Source organism: Carya illinoinensis, chromosome 9 (genome assembly GCF_018687715.1).
Source record: "Carya illinoinensis cultivar Pawnee chromosome 9, C.illinoinensisPawnee_v1, whole genome shotgun sequence".
NCBI classification, from domain to species: domain Eukaryota; kingdom Viridiplantae; phylum Streptophyta; class Magnoliopsida; order Fagales; family Juglandaceae; genus Carya; species Carya illinoinensis.
Genome location: NC_056760.1, coordinates 11580389 through 11605683, shown reverse-complemented (window position 1 = coordinate 11605683; position 25295 = coordinate 11580389). Strand labels below are relative to the sequence as shown.

Sequence of the window (25295 nt, the reverse complement as noted above, 5' to 3'; positions counted from 1 at the left end):
ATTTTTAATATTAGAAAAGTGAATTTATTTTATTAACTAATTAAATGAATATCTATGTAAAATAATCGCACAAGTGTACTCATGGTTCGCTAGAATGATGCCGTACTTGGGCCCGAGATCTGGGTCACGACGATTTTGGGCTCTCACGCGTTAACGTCCTTTTCTATTCCAGCTCACTTCACGGGGTCCCCGTGTATCGTGTTTCGTTCATGAGAAAGAGGGGTTAAAAAGGTAAAGAAGAAAAGCAGCATAATGGCTAATGTTTCATTCTGTCTAACAACTTTCACCAGCAATCTGTACTACTGCCCATTCCAAATTCCCAATCCACAGGTTCGGCAGCCGTAACGTAACCCTAACCCTAGATGCTCTCCGACCAACCTCGACGATCAGTTCAACCATGGCGGGGATGCCGCTGGATGTACTCACTGACATACTCTGCCGACTACCTGTTAAGCCACTCCTTCAGTTCCGGTCCATCTGCAAGTCATGGCGGTGCCTGATTGATAGTCCGGACTTCATCTACCTTCACCACAAGAACTCCACCGAAACTGGCTCCAACCTCACCCTTATACTCCGAAAGGACTCCGATCTATACTCAGTGGACCTCCACGTCATGCACAACGCCGTCGATCTCGCTCACCCTTTGATGTGCTACAGCAATCGGATTCAAGTACTGGGCTCCTGCAACGGATTGCTCTGTATTGCTAACGTGGCGGAAGATATCGCTCTGTGGAACCCTTTCCTCCGAAAGCACAAAGTCTTGCCCTTTTTGCCTGTCGATAGAAACAAGAAGTACGGGTCGGGCTTACCGGGCGCGTGGGTTTACGGATTCGGGTACGACTCGGTTCACGAGGATCACAAGCTAGTGAGGATTTCGCAGTTTATTGATTTGGACAACGAAGTGGTTGTCTCAAAGGTTAAGGTTTATAGTCTGAGAGAGAACGAATTGAGAGACTCCGAAGACATGCCTTATGTTTTGTGTTATACGAGGAAAAATGGGACACTCGCAAGTGGTTGTTTGCATTGGGTGGCGAACCGGAAGTTCAAATTCGACGAGGCTGGTATGATTGTGGCGTTTGATCTGACGGTTGAGAGTTTTCGGGAGGTGCCGATGCCTGAATGTACAAAGGAAAATATTCAAATAGACGTGGGAGTATTGGGTGGGTGCGTTTGTATGGTGGCGAATTACAATTATCTTCACGTTGATGTTTGGGTGATGAAGGAGTATGGCGTTAAGGAGTCTTGGGCCAAGCTTTTTACGGTCGCAAAAAATGAGGTTTTGGGTGGGGCTTTGAGGTATTTGAAGCCATTGGCTTATTCAAAGAGCGGTGAGGAGGTTCTGTTCCAACAGAACCATGAGAGGCTTGTGTGGTACGATTTGAGAGGAAAAAGTGTCAGGAATGTGAATCTTCGTGGCCTGCCAGCTTCGTTTGAGGCTGAGATATGCGTCCAAAGTCTTTTTCCGGTTGAGGTGCATAGAAAAGATAATGACCAGCGACAGAATCTTGGAGAGAAGGATAATAACAAGAAAATGTAAATTGAAAGTCTTTTTTTTTTTTTTTCCTATTTCCTTCAACTATCATCGTTTCGTTATGCCGATCAATGCATTTCCCTTTGCATTATTATGGTTATTAAACCAGTAAAGAATCATTAGATGACTTGCTTGGATAGTTTTGGTTACGTTCCTCTGAGTAGTGGTATATCTAATTTCTTTCTCAATTTAATGGCTATGCCCAATTTGGTTCTCCTAAGGCATGTACTTTCATGTGATTTTCTGCCTGACTAATTGCTCCATGTTCTTCTCAGGGACGATTTCCTGTCAGAAGGCTTCAAGCTGGTGTTATAAGCAAACAGAAGGATGAAGGGAAGCGTGTAAGACCGGCGATTCATCGAAATTTACTTGTCATTTAGTGTTAAAGCTTACTCGAGGCATGATTTTGTGTGTGAAATTATTATCTTCAGCCCGCAAAGAGAGTGCCAACTCGAATCAAGGACACCGCTTTCTTCTTTACACATATTTCAGAATGAGGTTCAGAGGGCATTTGGTTCCTTGGGAAGGTTGCCCATCTCCGGAGCCAATGATTTTGTTGACCAGAGCCTTCCTTTCCATCCGTTAGAGAGAGAGAGAGAGAGAGAGAGAGATAGCTGTATGCTTCTTTCGACTTTACTGTCATATAAACCACTTATCTTTGCACCTTTCGTTTTGCAGGGAGGAAAGTGAAGGGAGAGAGCTATACTTTGGCATCTGAGAATGCTTGAAGATGAGGGAACCTGACTACCGGGATATGGTATTACACTCCTATAGTAGAATGAGTATACTTGTTAGGTTTTTATTGTATTTTACCGATGAGTGCCATGTCCACACTCATCTTCCTCACTTTGGCTATAAAATGTCGTGAGCCTTGTAGTTACTGTGTTTTTCAAGCGTATGCACGCTTTTGAGTGACTTCATACACGGTTATGCGAGGGAATGCTTTGTATGCCCTTAAGATGTACTTTTTCGGCGCCTGAAATTTGATGATAGAAGTGACTTTGTAATATATGCTGGGAAAATACTTTAGAAAGTAATTTAACCCTGAAAAAAAGGTACTTTAGAAAGTTACTCTGAATTATTTTTTCTCCATAATAATGAATGGCCATTTTCAATACATGTTTCTCTGGTGTTTTATTTTTTTTTATTTTTTTAACTTTTCAATGAGACTTGACTCAAATCAGAAGTGAGAACATTGTCAATCTTAATACTTGTTTGATTTCAAAGTGCTAACCCAGTTATGGATGTTCTTCATGTCAATTTTCGTATTTGAAGTGAATTACAGCTTCTATTGAATTATGAAAATTCTTGCTTGTCGGGTTGGAGGTGAAAGCTTGCTTGTTGTTATGGGGCAAGTTGTGATTCCTCTGTTCTTGATCAGTCAGATGGACTCTCTCGAGTATGGATTAGGGTTGTAGTGATGACAATATTGCCTGGCTCCTTTCTGTTTTCTTTCGGTGCAACAATACACTTACCGATTTTACAACTCAACCATCAATCAATATAATCGAGTCCTACTCTTCCCTGTCCCACACACAAACACTTAATTTTTTTATTTTTTCATTCATCTTAAATTAATTAATTTTTTTTATTCATCATTCATGCAGTGCATATTTGATAAGTAAAAAAATTAAAAAATAAAAAAAAATTAAAAAATCATGTGTGATGATACGGGGTGCATGAATTAATTTTGCAAAGCTACTCCTTATATTGTCGGCCTATAATCCTAGGCCTACGATCATTGTAGAGGGATCAATGTCTTCTCTTTATATATAGAGTAATATTACATACAGTCACTTTTATATACTTTTTATTAATATTTTAAATACCGTATTGTACCGGCCGATACGATCGGTATATGCCATATCGGCCACTGGTCTGGTACAGGTATTTTATCTATTTTGTACTGAAACAAATACCGGGCTACGAATTTGCCTGTACCAGCTGGTATTTCGGCCTTTCTATTTTTTTTTTCTTCAAACTACAAGCTTATTTTTAACCTCCAATTCAGACCAGACTATTTATATATTTATATATGTATAATTTATTCATATATAGATTATTATTTTAGAATATAATTTATTATATATATTTATATATACAATTTATTCATATATCGACTATCCTGAAACGGTATCAGTACTGAAATATTTCATCCTAGTACCTTGATCGGTACGACATCCAATACAGTATTCAAAACATTGCTATCTATACACCTTATTGATGTGATTGTCTGTATTATTTTTTTTTAATATGCAATCAATCACATAAGTGGAGTGCACAAAATAGTATATAAAAGTGACTCAAGATATAATTTTTGTTTTATATATCTATCCCTATAAATTTGAAGTGGAAGATGATAAATTTATAATTATTTTACGAAACTTCATAAACAATTTTCTTAACAAAAAGTCTAAAATTAGTGAGATTTGGATAATGAGTTGATATGAAAGTTGAATAAAATATTGTTAAAATTTATTTTTTAATATTATTATTATTTTATAATTTGAAAAAATTGAATTATTTATTATATTTTATGTGTAAATTTAAGAAAATTATAATAATTAAATGAGATGAGATGATATGAGTTGAGATCAACTCTGAATTCAAAGGGGACTAATTATCAAAAAGCATGGCAAATAATAATGTCACGAAGGCTTGTCATTTTTACAGATAAATTGGGAAAAAAATAATTTCAGTTTAGTTTGCAGGAAAATTTTATCCTTAATATAAATAGCATCAATATTTATTAACTTAAATCTTAATTTTTTATCATACCAATATTTATTGTTATTAAAATTATAGCATGAGAGTAGATACCGGATCAAACGATTTTATTTAATTTAAAAGTTTAATGTAATAGTAAAATAGAATAATAAATCTCCTCTATTATTGTGCTGGAAATCAACAATTATTTTTAGAGAGAGATCATATCGATATTTTTATTTTATTTTAAATTTATTATTTAATAAATAATAATTTAATAGAAATAAATGTATTATATATTAATTAAGAAAATAAAAATAAAATAATGATATGATGTATAAAACTTTTATTTATTTAAATTTTTTTAACGTAGGTGTCTAGAGATTCTAGAGTCGTCCTATTATTCCTATGGGCTCCAGAGTCCTAACCAAGCAGGCTAGCCGTGTGATATGGTGGGTAACTCTTTAACATTCTCGAACGTACGTTTACGGTTTCGAGTCGCTCCATTACCACCTTAAGCAAACTTCAGAGCACAAAAACTCCTCTCAAAATGACTGAAAACTGCATCTGAGAAAAACCTTATCATTTTCCTTCCCGAGCCAATTCTAACCTAATCTATTCACCGTTTCATTCGAGCTCTTTCATCACTGTAGCCATCCATCAGCCGCTAATAACCCTTAACTACCGACAAACATGTCAAAACTTAACCGTGACTTTCCGTCCGATGTAATCACCGACATCCTGTGCCAACTTCCAGTCAAGACTCTCCTACGGTTTCGGTGCGTATCAAAACGTTGGCGCTCCCAAATTGACAGTCCGGATTTCGTCCAGCTCCACCTCGGTCGCTCGCTCGCCACCAAGTCCAATCTCAGCCTTATCCTCAAGAAATGGTACCTCTACTCCGCCGATTTTGATTCGCTTCACACCGCCAACGAGCTCTATCCCCCGCTGAATGTTATCTGGGGTTTAACAGAAGTTTTCGGCTCTTGTAATGGCTTGTTGGCTCTTTGTAATTCTGAGGAAGATATGGCTTTGTGGAATCCGTCCACTAGAAAGTATCAGAGATTGCCGGTAATGCTGGTCGAGCCTCCTTCAGGTGATGTTAGACCTCGTCGTTTTACGTTTTATGGATTTGGGCGTGACCCCATTAGCGACGATTACAAGGTGGTGAGGATGGTGCAGTTTGTTTCCCAAGACGGTGATGATGGGTTTTTCTCCTCTGAGCTTAAGGTTTATAGCTTAAAGACTAACTCATGGAGAGGGATCAAGGATTTCCCTTATTATCTTCGTTTTATGTTTCAGCTTGGCTATCTTCTTTTTTATAGGAGAGGATACGGCGTGCTTGCTGGTGGTGCTTTGCATTGGGTCTTGCCTCGAGGGTTTGGATGGGACTGTCAGATTGTTGCTTTTGATCTTGGGGTTGAGGAGTTTCGGATTGTACCGCAGCCTGATAATGTAGATCAAGGTTTCGAAATGGATCTTGCGGTCGTGGAAGGGTGCCTGTGCTTGCTTTGCAATTACGAAAACGACTATGTTGATGTATGGGTGATGAAGGAGTATGGGTTGAAGGAGTCTTGGACTAAATTATTTACTGTTTCCCAGTCCACTTTGAATAGGGCTTTTGGACATGTGATGCCTTTAGCTTATTCTAAGAGCCGCGAGAAGGTTCTTTTGGAGGTGGACAGGGACAAGCTCTTTTGGTATGATTTTAGAAGGAGGCGAGCCAAGAGAGTGAGGATTGAGGGAGCTCCAAATTCATTCAGTTCGGATATTTATGTGGGAAGCCTTGTTCCCTTAGGTGTTGGTGGAGTGGACCGAGAGGCACTGAAATTACCACAAGAGGAAAGGAAGAAAAGCAATTCAAAGCACATGTAAGATAACACAAAGTAGAGTTGTTTGTTGGTTTCTCTTCAATTTTATTTTTATAATTTGTTTCGCTAAATATCCCTGATCTCGTGAATGCACTTGTCTATCTTGAATATCTGGATATGTTGCTCACATTTGGTTAATAGTTATTGGCCTTTAGTTTCTCTGGTTCTCTTAGGAGTACAAGTTGGCCGTTGAATTTGGTTCATAAATTAATGTCTAGGGCCAGTCTAGTACGTACTTTTTCTCTCTTTCGTATTACTAATTACATGATTGTGATTTTATCGCCTTATATTTATTTTGTTTTAGTTAACTTACGATTTCAATTATTGGTCTTTGTTTTGCAGGGATAAATTTCTGTCGAAAGGCTTTAAACTGACTTTATAAGCAAATATAGCTGGGATATGAGGTAGAAGCAAAATGAAAAATGATACGGTAACAGACTTTACAATTGAAATATGAGAGAATCTAAGCAACAAGTATTAGTAGAATGGCCCATTTTTTAATGTGTTTTTTGCTTTTCAATTATGTAGCTTTGGTTTTATCTGGGCCATATCATGCGGGTATATCTTTCATGCCCAGAATGTGTTAAGGGAGTTTACATGAATAGGATGTTCCCAAGTTTCTGTGTCTTTCTGACGGTTGTAGGCGCTTTAACGAATGATTGAATTAATTAACTTAATTGTTCCATCACAGAAAAGCAATCTTGCATGCGCTTAGATGGAATTTTAATAGTCTTTGTGGATTTAAGGAACCATCTATGGTGAAATTTTTTATTTTCAAAGCATGACAATGAAATAGGAACTGCATGGTGGATTCAAGGAACTATCTATATATGGGGATTTTGTTTCCAAAGCATGACATTGAAGTGGGAAGTACTGTATGGTGAATTTTCTGCCAAAATTCTGATGCGGTATATAGTTGAATTAATTTAATCACTCGTGCGCATTGGAAACTTTCAAATCTTATTTAGAGGGCAGCTTTTGGTTTAAAACAATTATAGACCTCTCAAACTGTGTACTTTTGGTGGTTGTAGAATCTCCTGTGAATGATAAGGAATTATCATGGTCATGCCATGTTGAGCTCTTGTATTTAATTGATCTGTCTTTGATGATTTCAAAAATTTATATTACTAGCGTGGAACAACCATGTAAAGAAGCGCATATTGGGTGTCGTAGTAGACTTTGCATTTAAAATTTATGCTGAGTAGTTACCATGATCATGTGCTTCCAATGGCCTTTTGTGCTTTTGGGACAAGGTGGTGTTTTTAATTTATGGATCTTCAATGACCTTCTGTTTATTTATTTGGTAAAACATATCAAATCCATGATGTTTACCTTGTAAGTTTTCTTTAATACTAGCCAATCTTTAATAAGAACCGAGAGAGAAAATATGTTTACATGGTAATTCCTGCCAAATGTTTGAAGAAGCTCAGAAGCAACAGTGTATATATAAGGCCGCTTGAAGTGCATTTTTCTGTTTTGGAGTTTGAATTGGATTATTCAAGTACACGAAAATGTAATGTCTGTTTACATGACCATTTCACTTGAGTCTAAAGATAAAACAATAGGGGTTGTCATCTTGGGACCTGAATGACTTTTTAAGCTGTGTTTTATGTTTTCATAATACTAATTAAGACTTCTCTTTGCTTAAAAGCATGGAAGTTATGATTTGGTTGGTGTGTGTTAGATTATGCTTGGCAAGTTACTTCTTATTACTGAAGTATATTTAGTTGCTTAACTCCAAGTTGTTGGCCAAGTGGTGAAAGCATTGGTCTTGGGGTCTCACTTCCTTCAAGGTTCAAGATTCAACACTTCATGAGTGTAAACAATAATTTAACTAGTTTCATGTGGTAAGACTTCCGAGAGTGTGGTGCACGAGACCGAAGTTTACTCTATAATCAAAAGGAAAATGCTACGTACTTTTTTCCATTTTGTTGGGGGGTTGGAATTATTTTTTTACTTAGTGATTAAGTAAGTATTTTTTAATAATATTGTAATTTTTTTATTTTTAAGAAATATTTAAAAATGTTAAAAAATGCATGTGAAAAAAAAAAGCAAAAAAATACAAAAATACAAAATAAACATAATGGCAAGTACCTGTGATATCTCTCTCTTTGTTTTTTCTATTGTAGCAAATTGGAATAAGTAGATTTGCTTGTCAGAAACATTTTTGGCGCCCTGATTGGTTACCAAAACTCAAAATATCTCATCTCAATTCATAATTACAATTAGAGCTGTTCGCCGACTCGACCCGACCCGAAAATAGAAATACCTGACCCTACCCGAATATGGTTTATACCGATTAATGGTTAACCGATTACCCGAAATCAATGTACATTTCATAGAAAGATCTAGAAACCGGAGTCTCATCCAAACACAATGTCACAAGACCGCGATCTCTGCTCGACTCTACCTCCCAAGTCTCGACCAAACCCACCACCAGAAGCTCCCCCATCTGCACTGAATTTGTCGTCGCCTCCGACCACTAGCAGTACCTCAACAGTTTGGTCACATAAGATCGCCTATTTCCTTTTCTTCAGCTTGCTGTTCTTCTTTTTCTACTAATACTGCTTTTTCCTTTTCTTTTTCTTCTTTATCTTGTTCTGCCTCTATTTCTTCATCTACTACGTTCTCCTTCTCAGGCTCTTCTACCGAGTCTTGGATATCGTCGTCTCTAATGAGGTGAAGTCTCAAGCATCCGTCTTCTCTTGAAGCCCGAAGAATCTCGGTTCTATTGATCCTCATCTCGGTGAGCTCAAGCTGTCCATCCTTCCTTACCGCACGGAGAAAGAAATTTCGCTGGTCGTTCGGGCTCAACGACGAAAGAGGCGATGGAAACTTCGTCACTTCCCCACCCTCTTTTCTGCCATTTAATTTTCTTCCTCGTGCTCCTTTGAAATCGGGTAACGGGTAATACCCGTTCTTGATTTTACTCGTAAACGGTCCGGGTTTTAGGGTTGGGTAATTTTGGGTTTCGGATCGGATCGGAATTTCGGCCTTTTTGTTTAGCCTTAATTACAATTTTTTTAAATTCCTATACAAAATATAATAAACAATTTAACTTTTTCAAATTTCAATACAAAATTAATATTAAAAAATTATATTATAATCATATTTTATTAATTACTATTTAAAATATCTTATCTAATCTGAGTAACCAAACGGAAAAAATCAGCATTTGGTTGCATGAGATATTTGAAATCACATCATGATCAAATCCAATTTTTCTCCAGAGTCTACAAGTCGGTTTAATTTTTTATGGAATTACTACGTCTCATGATCATTTATGGCAATAACTGTGGTACGAAACAGTGCCACGAGGTGAGAAACATGGGTTAAGTATGGTCTCATACATCACTCAGTGAAGAAGGCAGCTTCGTTTGACATGGGCTAAATTAGAACTCCAAATTTGAAAATTTTTTGGAAGAACATGAACAGTGTCTTTAAATTGAAATAGCTTTAAAAAGAAAATGTCTATCACATTGCTCTGACCCATTATAATTTTTTTCTTAATTGAAACTTGTAGAGTGCCCAATTGTTGCTCTTACTATTACCAAATGAATAGAGCTTGTTCTGCAAAGCAACTTGTTCAACTGCATTTGGGATTGTGTGCTTGTGCAATTGCGATATTTTGACAAGTTGCTGCAGAGGATTTCAGTTTGGTCAGGGAGCTTCCAGCTTAGATAGAATTGCTATGAGTTTATACTTCAATTTACTTAGCATATGCTGTAGTTAGGTTTCTTATGTATACATTCTGTGTACTTGGGTTATGCCTTCTTTTATTATGAATAAAACTTCTTGATTACCTATCAAAAAATGCTGATGTGCAGGCTTCTTCAATGCTTATCAATCAGGGGCAGAGTACTCTACAGATGATTTTTATATATAGTTCCTCTAAACCAACAAACCGAAACAATGTGTTACTTCTCTTGTCCTACATAATTTTTCCTATTATGTTGTAAAATTAGACGAGTTGGTTTTTTATATGATTTTCTCTGTGTAGATTTCCTATCACATTCCATGAAAGAAAACAAACTTGGTAAATTGCCCAATGACACAGATGTTGTGAAAAAAACTGAATGATTAAAATTTCACGTTCCGAAAAGCTTAAAATTGTCAATTTTACATGATTTTTGAATAGTGGTCTTTAGTTTAAGACTCTTTAAGCTTTTGTGATTTAATGGATATCATCAAGTTTTGTGCAAGGTTTTGGTGATTTTCTTTGAAACTTAGTACTCGGGCTTCAGAAGTTCTTTTTTCCAAACTTTGGAGATTGAAGATCTTTATTCAATGCATATGGAAGAAAAACTACTATCTGTGATGATTGGAAGGCGCATTTTGGGTACGACTGTTGCAAAGAAACTCATCCTCAGATTTCTATGATCTTGGAAGCCAAGTGCCTGCAGATTCTACATTTAGTAACTCCACAAGTGTTTTCTTTCTAAGCCTGCTTAATTTTTTTTACTTTGATTCCATATTTTTTGTAATTTCCTCTTTGAAAGTATTGAGATTGGTTCCCTATGTTCTATAATATAGGTTGCCTTGTTGGTAAAGACTTCTTTGTGGTGCGGTTCCGCGCCCTTGGCGGAAAGATATTCCCTTGGAAGTTTTGTTTGGTCTTTTTTGCTCATTTCCAGATATACGATGTTGATTGATGTTATTTCACTAAAAAGCCTAGTACCCTTGATATTGCTGCATAATGGAAGCTGGAGGCTAAATTTATGTTAATAGTATAAAGGTTTACACTCAATATGGAAGATGAATTGTTCACTATGCATTTCATTACATGTTTGTACAGTATATAAGCTATACAATAATGGAAATTAAGGAGGCAATTACGCTATACAACAAGTTGGCTGATCTCTAGAGTGTAATTACATTTCAGACAAGATATAGTGATAGAATCATGTAAATTATTTTGGATTATTTGCTTTGTCCATTACATGCCACTGCAAGATGGCGATGCCGTCAGTAACGCCAACCTTGGAGCGTAAAGTTTGAAACTGTCACCATGCAAGGGTTTTATGAGAGCATCTACTAATTGATCATGAGTGGACACATGATTAACTGTAAGAAGTCCTTTGTTCACACAATCTCGGATAAAATAAAGATCAATAGCAATGTGTTTCATGCGACTGTGGTGCACGAGATTGACATTTAGTTGTGTGGTGCCAATGTTGTCACAGAAAATCTTTGGAGGAGTTTTTTGTTGAAGGCCCAGTTCTTTGAATAACCCTATAAGCCATGCAATCTTTGAAGTGGTAGTGGAAAGAGCACGGTATTCCGCTTCAATGGAGGATCGGGCAATTGCACATTGCTTTTTGGTGCACCAGGAGATCGGGTTGCTACCTAAGAAGACTACATAGGCGCTGGTTAAAGTGCGATCATTGGCATTTTTCGCTCAGTCGGCATCAGAGTATGCAGAGACTTGCAGGTTATGGGAGTGATGGAACTGCAACTCAAAGTTGATGGTCCCTTTCAAATAGCGCAATAGGCATTTGACGGTAGTCTAATGTGTTTCGGTGGGTTTATGCATAAACTGAGCTAACGGGTGGGTTTATGCATAAACTGAGCTAACTTATTCACTGGATACGCCACATCAGGTCTGGTGAGAGTGAGGTATTGGAGAGCACCAATGAGTTGTCAATAGATGGTGCTGTCCACCTAAAAACTCACACACAAATTTGACATGGTGAGACACATAAGTTCTATTAGTGGTAATATTGAGACACTTGTAAGCACGTTGAGATGTGGAGTACCCAATAAAAACACAAGGTGAAGATGTTGGTTCAAGTTTGTGAGAAGTGTATGGTTTTAGTCAGGGAAAACACAAATAGTTGAAAATGCGTAATTTGAGATAATTTGGTGATGTGCCAAATAAATCTCTTAAGCTCTTAAAGAGAGATTTGTTTTGTAAAATGGGAGTGGGGAGCCGATTCATAAGATACAAGACTGTTTGAAATGCAAGATGCAAATATTTTGTGGGCATATGGGATTGAGTGGGTAAAGTCATGCCTTTTCTACTATTTGACGATGTTGTCATTCAAAGATGCCATTTAATTGTAGAGTGTGAGGAGGAGTGGTAAAATGGCCGATGCCATTGGAGGCGAGATATGACATACGTTTAATATATTCACCTCCATTGTCTGTGTATATAGTTTTTATGGGATAGCCAAATTGTTTTTCTAAAATAGAGTGAAGTGGGGGAAAAATAGCTGACACATCAGATTTGTTATGCATGGGAAAGAACCAACAATATCTTGTGAAATGGTCGATAAAAATGACATAGTATCGATGGCCTTCAATTGATGAAATTTGCATGGGACCCCAAATATCGGAAAAAATATATTCAAGTGGTGATTTGCTATTAATAGTGTTGGTACCAAATGAAAGTTGGTGGCTTTTACTAGACTGACAAGAAGAACAAATTGAGAGTATTCTTGAAGTAGAAACAGGTGAATGAAATTTGGAAATAACGTGAGAGACAATTTTATATCTAGGATGACTAAGTCGATTGTGCCAAATAGATCCAGTTGTACGCTCACCAACATTGGCAACAGTGGATTGGGAGGTGCTGGATGGTGGAGGAAGTGGATAGACCCCGTTTTCACATCGTCCTCGAATAAGTATCGCCCCCATTGTCCGATCCTTCACAAGATAAAAATTTGGATGAAATTCAAGCAACACATTATTTTGTTTTGTAAAATAATGCATAGACACCAAATTTTTATATATGGTAGGAACACATAAAGTATCATGCATTTTAAAAATATGATGAGGCAATTGAAATGTTAATGAGCCAATATGCGTAACCGGTAAACCTGTACCATCGCCAATAACAACTTTATCAGTTCCATCATATTCAGAGTTGATGGTTAAGTTGGAAAAATCTGAGCTGATGTGATGAGACGTCCTAGAGTCAACAAGACATTTGGGGGATTGAGTTTGATTTGTGCCAACACAATTGGCAACGGTAGTCTTGGGTTGAACGGAATGTTTGGGACATAATCGAGCTGAGTGACCAACTTCACCACATAATTGACATTGGGTTTGTTTTGTTGCGTAGGCCGAGATGGGTTAGAAGGATGGTCATTGGTGGATGGTTTATTTCAAGCTCGACAATTGGTGGGATTTGCAATTGCAACAAGTTGCTGAGTTTCCTGGTTGAGCCGTTGCATATAGGCTTCATGGGATGTTAGAAGATCATGCAATTCTTCAAATGTGAGAGGAGTCTCATGTGTGTGGAAAGAGGCGACCATATCACAATAGTTGGGACCAAGTCTATGAAGAACATGAAGAGTGATGTCGTCGAAGGACAGAGGAGTATCGATGATGACGAGTTCATCGATGGTGCTCTTGACATCTTCAAGAGAAGCAGCAATCGACCGATCATCTTGTTGAAGAAGGGTGAGGTGCTCCTTGAGTTGCATCACACGAGATCGAGACTTGTTTGCATATAAGTGGTTGAGTCGAATCTAGGCATCGTGAGAAGTCTTGGTTGAAGCGATGAGTGGCGTGATAGATTCAGCAATAGAGGCAAGTGTGCCATTGAGAAGGAGTTGGTCTTGCTGAAACCAGTCGGAGTAGGCAACAATGTCTACATCTTCAGCAAGATGGGTGGGCTTAGGGGGACATGGATGAGTTCCATCTAGGATACCCATAAGATCATAGCCGAGAAGTAAAGAGGAAAGGGTTCCACTCCTTGAGGGAAAGTTGGGACAAGTTAATTTCTAAGGTAGTTGTCTTGCAGCGTTGATGTAAATTGGGGTTTGTGTGTGAGTTTTTGCAGGGGAAGCCATAGAAACGGAGTTGGTCTCGCTGGAGAGGGAGGCTCGTGATATCATATAAAGGTTTACACTCAGTATGAAAGATGAATTGTTCACTATGCATTTCATTACATGTATGTACAATATATAAGCTATACAACAAGTTCTCTAATCTCTAAAGTATAATTACATTCTATACAAGATACAAGTGATAGAATCATGAAAATTATTTGGATGATTTGCTTTGCCGTTACAAATAGCACCATTAATTCTTGCAAGCAAGGTTTAGGAAATGAGGCTATGTATAATTTGAGCATGCTGCTAAATATCATCCTGAATAATTTCCATTATGAAATTTTGGGATGAAAAGTAGGGCCTAAGCCTATGCTATTGGCTTGGTGTTGCCCCCAGGAACTTTTGAGTTTTGCTACATACAAGCATAGTCACGCACTAATCTTTATATCAATACTGATTTATTCATACTTAAAATTTAAATTAACACTGTTTTCAATAAAATCTACTTTTTGACCAATCACATTATATTGGTGCACAGATTAGTACATAATTGTGCTTGCAACTATATTTTTCTGAAACTTTTTAGCTTAGACTTGGGGAAGCAGTTTAGCAACTTTTCACCTAAGGAAAAGGGGGTTATGATGAATTACCTATGCTTGATCTAGGTAGAAACTTTTCTTTTCTTTTATCATTATTGTTTTCTTTCCTTTTTCCTCTGTGTGATTGCAGTTGGAGGGATAAGAACGATCTTCATGATCTAAAGTACTATGGTGGTGAACAATATGGTTTTATGCTTAAAATAGTTATGAATGGATTCACAATCAATCTTTTTCTTTTCTCTCTTTTATTTTGAGTGGGTATTAAATATTACTCTACTTGCCTTTCTCATTCCAAATCTTCAAACTGCATGATTAAGGTACAAAACCAGGGACGGCAGCAATTACTCATTTGACTATGCAGATGGGATTTGCCCAAACTTCCCCTTCGCAATTGAGTCATACTTTTGTGAAAATAATTTATTGTTACGGGAACTAAAAACTTAAGGAAGACGCAAACCAATATATATATATATTAACCATTTAGGTAGAGTTGAACATTTTCAACTGAATTTAATTTTTTATAAACAATAATAAATTCAGATGATAAAATGAGTTTTATAAAATCTATATAAGATAAATTAAAATGTATTTAGATATTAAAATGAGTTTAGATAAATTTATGAGAAATTGAATAAGTTGTGAGTCTTGTATATAAAGAAGTGTTAAGTTAAAAAATATTATATATTTTACGTGTAAATATATTTTAAATTTAAATAAATTTACTTATTCAAGAATTAGGTATGTAGATGAGATTTGCCCAAACTTCCCCTCCGCAATTAAGTTATACTTTTTTGAAAATAATTTATTGTTACAGGAACTAAAACTTAAGGAAAACGCAAACCAATATATATATATTTTAACCATTTATGTACTGTTAAGATGTTGTATTGAATTCAATTCTTTATAAATAATAATGAATTAAAATAATAAAATAAGTTTTGTAGGATATATATAAAATGAGTTTAGATATATTTAAATATTAAGATGAATTTATAAAAAATTAAAAAATTATGAATCCTATATGTAAAGATGTATTAAGTTGAAAAGTTATAAGCCATACGTGTAAAGAGATTTTAAATTTAAATGAGTAATGATTTGAGAGTTAAGTATTTAAATGTTAAATTTAACTTAAAATTAATTAATCTAAATTGAGTATAAATTCTAAACGGATGCTTAATTTGTGAATAACAATTGAAATTCTTTTATATATAAAATACCTGAAAATGTTAGGGATTACAGTTATTCTGGAACAAAAAAATATCGGAAAGTCGGTGGAGATATCAGAGCCGTCAATCCTGAATAAACTTGAAACGCTCTAGCTAGGCAATAACCAGCACAGGAATGATCAATTTGGGTAATCTACTAATCTTGTTGCAGATTTTTCTTTTGGTAAAAAAAAAAAGGATAGATTAAGAAACGTAAATAAATACAAACAGAAAGAAAGATAGATAGATAGAGAGAGAGAGATAGAGATATTAACATATTTTATTAAATAATAATAAATAATAGCGACGCGTAGGATGGCAGTCTTTGTTGATGACGGCTGCGAAACAAAGCCCAGCCGACAATTCCGATTCATTCCCTCGATTCTTACTCGGAAGAAATTGTTTCTCTAGGTTTCCCCGTTTCCGTGGCTCCGGTTCCATGTTTTCTGATCCGCCGTAACGTTGATTACTCCTCCACTGGCGGCGGGGGCCCCACCGTAAATGTCTCTCGTGCAAACCACCCCCACCGTCGATTGCGGCCTCACCCCCGTTTCCAACGCCACCAGCGCGATCTTGACCGCTGTCGATCACCCAAGACTCTCGTCGAAGCGCAAATTGGACGACTATGGTGGTCCTACTTTTGACGATGGTGAGGACGACGACGCAAACGACGCCGTATTCGCCGAGTTAGTCTCCGTCAGGATGAGAAAAGAAGAACCCAACGCCGTCCACTCCTCTTCGGACTCCCAATCCCGCGATTTCACCTCCTCCACTGCGCCCTTCAATCCTAGGGTTCCCGACGCCCGATCGGCCTCCTATTCTTGCTCGACTCGGACCGACTACCGGCTGCAGTTCTTCATAAGAATGATCCCCGAGGGGAAAACTATGGTATTCCAAGCCTACACTCGCGACACCGTTAGATCAGTTCACGACCGAATCCAATTGGTGACGGGGATCCCAATCCATGAGCAGAGACTGATATATCGGGGAAAGCAACTCCAGTGGGAGCACACGCTCGCCGAGTGTTCGATCCAAAACGACGCCGGGCTGGAATTGGTGGGCCGCATGCGCAGCACCGAGCACCCTCACGCTTGGCAAGTGGTCGACGACATCGTTTCAATGGTGTGCCGTCTTTGCCGAGGTGAGGCGATCCCTTCGGCGAAACATGTTAAACAGAGGATGAGGGAGTTCTTGACGGTCACTCCAAAGGACGAAGAGCGCGTCCCTGGACATTTGCAGATATTCCTGTCGTGTTCGGCCCCGGCCGCATTGGTTATGCTTTATATGTCGCCGATTAAAGGTAACAAAGACTGTGCGGATAGTTCAATAAGGCATTTTTTGAATGAAAGTCGTAATTCGTTGCCGAAACCGTATCATAATTATTGTGCACCTATAGTTCTAGAGTTTTGTAAGTTGCTTAGGAGAGCTGCGCAGGAGGACCCTTTGTATCTGTCATGTCGGAGTGCACTTGGGTCATTGTTGGAATCGATTGGATCGTCGAAGAACTCGAAGAGAGTAATTTTAATGCAAGAGATTTTCCCATTTGTTAGTGAGTTGGCGACTACGTTGTCCAGGGATTTAGTTCTGACTATGGTATCGCCCACGAGTGGGGGGCCTCTGTTGACTGATGTCCGTGATTTTGCCGCATTCTTGGTCCTCCTGCGGACTGAGATCACGGAGCAAGTTGGTTTTCAGGGCCCCATTTCTGTGTCTTTGGATGGGGAAGGATATAAGCACCCTTTGTATGGGGAGGAGATTGAGTTTCTTCATCTTTTGTTTATTGATTTGTTGAAGAGAATGGGAGAGTGCCTCGACAAAATGGAGTGTTTGGTCGTTAAACAGAAGGGGGAAAATGAAACTATTTATTCTGGATGGTCTCAGTATCTTGCCATATTGAAGGAGCTGAATAGCATTTCCAAACTTTATCAGGGTGCAGAAGAAAAATTTTGGATGGTTTTGAGGCTCAGAAAATCTTCAATGTGTGCGCTAATTGTCAAATATGCAAAGCGTATTGATGATCATCAGTGGCTTCTTGAGCGAAAGGATGTTACTGATTTTGAATCTAGGAGGCATTTGGCAATGATGATGTTTCCAGAGGTAAAAGAAGACTATGAGGAGGTGCATGAGATGTTAATTGACAGGTCTCAATTGCTGGCAGAATCATTTGAGTATATATCGAAGGCAGACCCTGAGGCTTTACATGCTGGTCTCTTTATGGAATTCAAAAATGAGGAAGCCACAGGTCCCGGTGTAGTGCGGGAATGGTTTTTTTTAGTGTGCCAAGCTCTATTTAACCCTGAAAACGCCCTTTTTGTGCCATCCCCAACTGATCTTAGAAGGTTCTATCCTAATCCAAGTAAGCCTCAATTGGAATTTATACATTCTTTTCTGGATCATTGTTATAGGTTATATTATTATTATTGTTATTTTTTTTGGGGGTGGGGGGGTGGGGGGGGGGGGGGGGGGGGGTTAATTGATGTGGATGTTGCTTTGATGTTTTTATTTTTTTATTTTTTTTTAAATGACCAAACTTTTGGGTGTATTGCTCGTTGTGTAGTTGTTGAAACATGGTATGGATGTAGATTGTAGAGTGTAGACTCAAGAAATTTGATTCCCAAAATTAACATTTATACATGCTACAATGTGTTCTAGTGTGGTTTATTTACAATTGTTATTTATCAAAGTTGTATTTGTGGGCCAACATACAGTCAAAAAATAGTTTTTAGCAATATGTTCATTCCACATAACACTATATTAGACATAGCAGGACCATCTGCCAAGCTTCCATGCTGCCATGACGAACCTTCTGACTTCTCCAATGTGCTAACAACTCTGCAACCAGGCTTCTGTTAACGGTTAATGGGATTAGTTTTCATAATTTGCTTGTATCTTTATCTAGATCCAAGTGCTTCCCAGGCATTTTCCTTGTATACTTGCTGTGTACTTCTATGCTTGTTATTCTTTCAATAAGTTCAGTTCTTACTTAAATAAAAAAACAAAAAACTGTGCAATCCTTTGGTGCATCACTCAATCAACTTCAAAAAGATGGAAAACTGAGGTCCATAATATTTTAATCACTTTGCCATACAACAACAAATGAGCAGTTGTTTCCTCAATCTTTTGCACATGCAGAACCAATCCATCGTTAAGATTCTTCATTTCCTCACTCTTTTTGTACATGCAGAACCAATCCATCGTTAAGATTCTTCATTTCCTCACTCTTTTTGTACATGCAGAACCAATCCATCTCTAAGATTATTCATTTCCGCACTCTTTTGTACGTGAACTAATCCATCATCGAGATTCTCCTCTTTCATAAATCACCAAATCCTTATGTTTTTCCACACATTAACCCCATAAGGCCCACTAAGCGTGTTAGAGCACCACTCACCCTGTGTATTGCCATACTAGACTTCCACCATTGATCGCAATAATGCCTCCCTTTCTGTGGCAAAGTACCATTACCCTTGACCCATCATAGCATAGTTGAATACCGGCAAATTTTTTACTCCCAACCCTCTTGAAGAAACTGGAGTACAAACCTTTGAGAAACTAACAAGATGAAACTTGGATATATCGCCAATTCCACTCCATAAGAAATCCTTCTGAAGCTTTTCTATACAATTTGCCATGCCATCTAGTATAGGGAATGGAGATATATATTGGTTGGAAAATTGGATAATTTGTTTTGGATCAAATTTAGTATGCCTCCTTTCGATAAATAGAGTCGCTTCCACCCTAAGAATTGCCATTCCATCTTTTCAAGTATGTCATCCCAAATAGTTTTGGCCTCGAATGATGCTCCCGAAGGAAGTCCCAAATACTTTATAGGTAAAGCTGTGACCCTACACCCAAGAATTCTAGCCAATTTGCTGATATCCACAATGGCTGCCATAGGCACTAATTCTGATTTAGTCATATTATCTTCAAACCTGAAACAGCTTTAAAACATGATGGAAAAAAATAATAATAATAATCGAGTGTTTTACATAAGAAAAGGAAGGGCCCCCATGGAGACATTAAAAAAAAAAATGATGAAAGAAAATACAAGCATTTTACATAAGAAAAGGAAGGGCCCCCATGGAGACATAACAGTACTTTTAATGTGTAATGATGTGTATTATTCCATTAACCATATATTTTTGGAGTTGCACTTATGGTTAGCTTCATCTAGCTCATGGATGCCTACTAGGAACAAAATAGTTTTATACAAGTTATACAATTATTTAGGAGCATTATAACTTGATTCCAGTCAATATTGTTTGGCATATATGGTTAATTTGTGTGTGTTAAATTGTTATGAAAGAATGATGGTTAGAACTGAAAGAATGGTTGAGTCTGTAGTGGCTGTGGTATATTCTGGTTGAGGTATGAGTTAATGTAAACTTTAGCAAGATGAGATATTATCAATTCACAAAACTGATGCATAAAAAGTCTAATAAGAAAAATAGAAAATATACAGAGAATGCATATATATATAATAATAATAAAGATTATGTTCTTTGGCAGCTCCCTTACAACCCTAGTACTGAAACTTTTCATGTAATCTGATAATCACAAATGCCCTAGATGCATGGATCAATCTGAGTACTTAATCTTTGTCTGGGAATGAAGCTGTATTTTACTCCTTTCCACAAATTGCAAAGTAAGTTTTTCTGGAATAAGTTCTTCGATATTAAATTGTAATTTCCTACTTATGTGAATAAAACTTCTTGATCACCTATAAAAAAAAAAGAAAGATATTAGATTGTAATTTTAGTTCATTCTCTGAGATTTGGAATTTGTTTTGGTTTCCCTCATTTTTCTTGGATTTGTATCATAATGAAGACTTTCCCTGCTTTGACATTCTGAGATATGTTATGTTTTATTAAATATGCTTTGGAAGCAAAGAAATCAGTTATCCAAAAATCAATTATGATCAATTTATCTAATTTCTTCTGTTTGCAGCGTCTAAGGTGGATCCCATGCACCTTGAATACTTCAGTTTCTCTGGTCGGGTGATTGCCTTAGCTTTGATGCATAAAGTGCAAGTAGGTATTGTCTTTGATCGCATCTTTTTCTTGCAATTGGCTGGAAAGTGCATTTCTCTGGAAGATATAAGGGATACGGATCCGTGTGTGTATAGTAGCTGCAAGCAGATTCTGGAGATGGATTCAGATTATGTTGATTCAGATGTTTTAGGACTAACATTTGTTAGAGAAGTCGAGGAGTTAGGATCCAGGAGAGTTGTGGAGCTTTGCCCTGGTGGGAAAAGCATGGTCGTGAATAGCAAGAACAGGGAGGAATATGTTAAACTTCTTATTGAGCATCAGTTTGTGAGATCTCTCTCAGAACAGGTATCACATTTTGCTCAAGGTTTTGGTCATATTCTTTGTAACTCCAGGCTCCAGAAGTTCTTTTTCCAAAGTTTAGAGCTGGAAGATCTTGACTGGATGCTTTATGGAAGTGAAACTACCATCTCCGTTGATGATTGGAAGGCACATACTGAATACAATGGCTACAAAGAAACCGATCCTCAGATCATCTGGTTCTGGAAAGTAAGCACTTGCAGGACTTTTAGTGTTTTCTTTCTAACTGAACTTAGTATTTTCTCATCTTTCCGTATTTCCTGATAACAAATTCAAGATTGGTTCTTGCCTTGTGGGTGAAGTCTTGATTATATATATATATATTTGAATTTCTATTTAGCTCATCCTTTTCTCTCTTAACTAATTTTCAATATAATGCTAAATGATGTAATTCTCTTGATTTTTAAAACTATCTTTTGTATGCTGGGCACTTTTTAATGCCTCTAATATTTGCTGACCATATTGAATGGCTTACACAAGGTGCGTTCATTTTTATTAGTGGAAAAAGGCGCAGGAGAAATCCCGTTTCTAAATATGCTTATTCTTACAATGCTGCATGGTTTACAAAAGGAGGTTAGAGTTTGGTGAGGCAAACATCCCTCAGAATATCTGTCATGAAATTTTGGGACTAAACTATTATGGCCTAACGAATTTTCAGTTCAGTTCTGGAGGTGTACAAGCAATTATGGGTTACCTTATTGATATTTACTACTTGTTGATCATATTCAACCACCTTAAAGAATGTTATCAACATGTGGAATCAACAACTCAAAGTTGCATCTGTGATTGTCTTAGGAAGTCTTGCTCTGTGCACATTGGATTTTTAGTATAGACCATCTGGCTAGTTTTCCCATGGAATAGAAAGAATCACACCAAGCTGAAGCTCAAGTGACTTGACCAAACACTCGGAATGATAGGCTCCCTAGGAGAGTGAAAGAGTTGAAAAGGGAGTTGAAGAGTTCCAACGATAGAGAAGCAGGTCTAGAAGTGAAAGTGAATTTATTAGAAAAAGCCTTGGAGGATAGTGGAGTATTTTTCTTTTTTCCAGGGATAAGAATGATAGAAAATAGTGTAGTGAATTTGAAAAATAATAAAATAACTTATGTATTGCAGTATAGTAGTCATTGGCATTTCTAGTGAAGATGTGGTTTTGTAAGCTTCCTAAGTACTATACAGGAGGCAAAACTTTTGGATATGCATTCTTGCATAGATTAGACCTTAGTTAGGTCATGTCATTGATTAGGAGGAGCCTTTTATGAGGTCATTGCATTATTTTTTTTAATTGGCCTTGGGTTTTTGGGAATAGCGTTCTGACTAATTCCATTGGTGTAAAAGCCCTCTGCAAGGAATTTCCTGCAAGTGCACCTCGGATAATTCAAGGGAAAATCCCCCAGTCCAATGGCCCCTAGAGATTATTTGCATGGAGATTTGAACCTTAGACTTAGAGGGAGCATACCCCCAAGCCCAAGGCTAGAATGCCTTTACCACTTGAGCCAACCACGTGATTATTGATAGGGGTGAAAACCGACCTATCGGCGTGGTTTTTGGTCCAAAACCGAAACCGCACCGATGGGTGAAAATGACACAAATCTCGACCGAAAGCGGCCGGAGAATGGGGAGGAAACCGTCGTCCTCGGTCTCGGTGTAACTCCGGTCGGTTCGTCGGCGTCATCGGTTGCTGTGTGCGCCGTTAGAGAGAGCGAGAGAGGGCAATGAAGCCACGGTGATTGAGATTTTTGAGAGAGAGAGAGAGATATGACGCCGCGAGGTGAGATTAGAGAGAGAGAGAGGGAGGGAGCTGGCGACGGAGCTGCCTTGCGTGGCTGCATGCGCCTTGAGAGAGAGAGAGAGAGAGGAGGGGGCAGCAAAATGTTTGAGAGTAAAAAGAACAGAAACGGGGAAGAAGAGGAAAGGAACGTGCGCTGTGTTAGCCCTAGGGTTAAACGGCGCCGTTCCTTTTATTATTTTTTTCAAATACTAAGTCCTAAAACGACGCCGTTTCACTTCAATTTAAGTGAAACGGCATTGTTTCATATATGTATAATTTTTTTTAAAAAATAGATTTAAACCGTCGGTCGGTTCAGCGGTCCGGCCCAGGTTCAAACGGGACCGAACCGCTAGACATTGGTTTTGAATAAAATCTACCGTGCGCCGACCGGTTCTACTCCGGTTCCAGCCAGTTCCGATCTCCGGCGGCTGGTCTGAGTCGGTTCTGGTCGGTTTTTTGGTAATTTGTACAGCCCTAATTATTGAGGTTGAGATGCATTTCCTGAAAGTCATGTATAACATATTTGAGCTGCATATACATTCAGAATTAAAATTAAAAGTATAAGAGATCAATATTGAAATAATCGTTTTACCAGTTAGTTTGTAAAGAAGGTTTTCATCTTTTTAAAGAAATATCATCTTCATAGGAACTAGATTTGTGCGTTAGATTGGCACCTTATGGTTAAGTATATTATGGACTTGATCAGCGTCTTGTGATTTGCTATAGCTGGAAGAGGGTATATACCCTTGGGTCCAATGCTCTTTGCGTGTTACATCTGAGTTCAAAAAGAACACCTTTTAGTAACAACAACTTCAATGTAAGGAAATATCATTTTGGCTGGTACAACACAAGATACAGTTTGCTTGCCCCCAAATGATAGCATATTGATAAGCTTACCTTGAAGTTGCGTGGGCAGTTGTTCGATCTTGTACTTTTTTGTTGTTGTGTGAGACATTCTTTTTGTCCCAATGGTGGATCCCCTTCGGATCCATTGTTCTTTGCCTGTTACATGTGAGTTAGAAAAGAACACTTTTGTTGTAATAACAACAACAGCAACATTATTGTAAGGAAATATCATTTTGGCTAGAATTCATTGGTTACAACACAGGATATGGTTAGCTCACTCCTACCTTGAATTTGCATAGACAGTTGTTTGATGTTGTTCTTATTTTCAATGTGAATCAGTTTTTCGTGTATCCGGTTCCCTTGGGAGATATAATTTCTGGCAGCCTAACTTGCACACTCAACTGTCAAATAATCTAGCCTTTGCCCTGCCCGATGAAAGACAGTATATGCAAGCGATCCACCAACTAGCACACTACGAACAACAGCCAATTAATGTCTGACTTGCTGATAACATGCTTCTATAAACTGAACTGAATTTGTTATTGCCAATTTGTTTAATAGTATGTTTGATTACTTAAGTATTAAAAAAAAAAACCAGTATCTTTGATTACTTGTAAGAAACAAGTTGTTGCGAATGTGTTATGTTAATTTCTCTCACGGGAATTTGCAGATTGTTGGGGAGATGACAGCGGAACAGAGAAAGGTTCTTCTCTTTTTCTGGACTTCAGTGAAGTATTTACCCGTGGAAGGTTTTCGTGGCCTTGCTTCCCGGCTTTTTATCTACAAGTCCTCAGAGCCTAGTGAGCGCCTGCCTTCATCCCACACATGCTTTTACAGGTTGTGTTTTCCACCATATCCATCAATAGCTGTCATGCAAGATCGCCTAAATGTCATCAGCCAAGAACATGTAGGCTGCAGCTTCGGTACTTGGTGAAATTAGTTACATATGCATTTGTGGTGAAAAGGGTTTTTGACTGCACATAATCAGGTTGTACAGAATATAGGAATATTGTGTTTGTCATTTAGGCCATGCTGCTATAGTCCTCTTGTTTTTGGTCCTTTCCGGTGTCATTGCTCTTTTGTCGACTGTTTGTATAGGTATAGTATAAATAAAGCTGGAAAGCAGGGAAAAAAAAATCTCTCTGCTTCCATGAACTTCGTTCCTAGTATTAGATATTGGCTTATCATGACGTGTAAGTACACAGAGGGTTATGCAATGACAGGTGAGTTTAACTTCTGATAGTCTTCAGCTTCTTATTAGTGTGTGAATATCTTCCCAAGATTTATTTTATTGTGAAAATATTCAGGTTGTTGCGGAGTTTTTATTTATAGCCATTACTCCTCTGGTTTTCCACCAGAAGTCTCACCCTAAAATTGCCTCTTTTTTTCACTTTTCTTCCTGGAAACCCCTTGCATCATGCAATTATCTTCATTTTCATTCTGGAAACACCTAAACTTCAGATGCTAGAGAACTGGCCTGACATGGTTCCTAAAGGAATTTTCTGTTTCCTGTGCATCAATGAGAGTATGGAGGAGCTAAACAACGACATTGTACCCTCAGAAACATTGTTATTTTCATTTTCCTGGTAAGATTGTTTATCTACTTTTGAGATAAGTAAATGTGACAAGTCAGGATCATCTGA

General features: G+C 37.7%; 3 protein-coding genes and 1 long non-coding RNA gene across 8 annotated transcripts; 3 read left to right on the top strand and 1 right to left on the bottom strand.

Annotated features, from left to right (window-relative positions):
• The first annotated feature begins 239 nt into the window (after window positions 1-239).
• LOC122276482 (F-box protein CPR1-like) lies at window positions 240-2648 on the top strand. 5 transcript variants are annotated; one of them, XR_006228860.1, is made up of 4 exons: window positions 240-1533; window positions 1807-1872; window positions 1963-2058; window positions 2210-2648. XR_006228860.1 is itself a non-coding variant. In XM_043086245.1 (3 exons), exons 1-2 carry the CDS (start codon window positions 398-400, stop codon window positions 1844-1846), a joined length of 1176 nt encoding a protein of 391 aa, XP_042942179.1. In that variant the 5' UTR covers window positions 240-397; the 3' UTR covers window positions 1847-1872; window positions 2210-2648. The 5 variants fall into 5 exon arrangements, 3 of the variants coding, with proteins under 3 accessions (XP_042942179.1, XP_042942181.1, XP_042942180.1); XR_006228859.1 differs by having other exon boundaries at window positions 1807-2058; XM_043086245.1 differs by lacking the exon at window positions 1963-2058.
• A 2025-nt stretch (window positions 2649-4673) lies between these two features.
• LOC122274991 (F-box protein CPR1) lies at window positions 4674-6776 on the top strand. The gene is made up of 2 exons (XM_043083883.1): window positions 4674-6108; window positions 6451-6776. Exons 1-2 carry the CDS (start codon window positions 4931-4933, stop codon window positions 6488-6490), a joined length of 1218 nt encoding a protein of 405 aa, XP_042939817.1. The 5' UTR covers window positions 4674-4930; the 3' UTR covers window positions 6491-6776.
• Window positions 6777-15954: 9178 nt separating this feature from the next.
• On the top strand, window positions 15955-24894 carry LOC122277282 (E3 ubiquitin-protein ligase UPL5-like). Its single transcript, XM_043087229.1, has 3 exons — window positions 15955-18046; window positions 20638-21227; window positions 24323-24894. Exons 1-3 carry the CDS (start codon window positions 16192-16194, stop codon window positions 24584-24586), a joined length of 2709 nt encoding a protein of 902 aa, XP_042943163.1. The 5' UTR covers window positions 15955-16191; the 3' UTR covers window positions 24587-24894.
• LOC122277284 lies at window positions 21098-24323 on the bottom strand. The gene is made up of 2 exons (XR_006228971.1): window positions 23704-24323; window positions 21098-23581 (listed from the first exon to the last, which is right to left on the bottom strand). It is a non-coding gene; the product is annotated as an uncharacterized LOC122277284 (long non-coding RNA).
• Window positions 24895-25295: the final 401 nt, after the last annotated feature.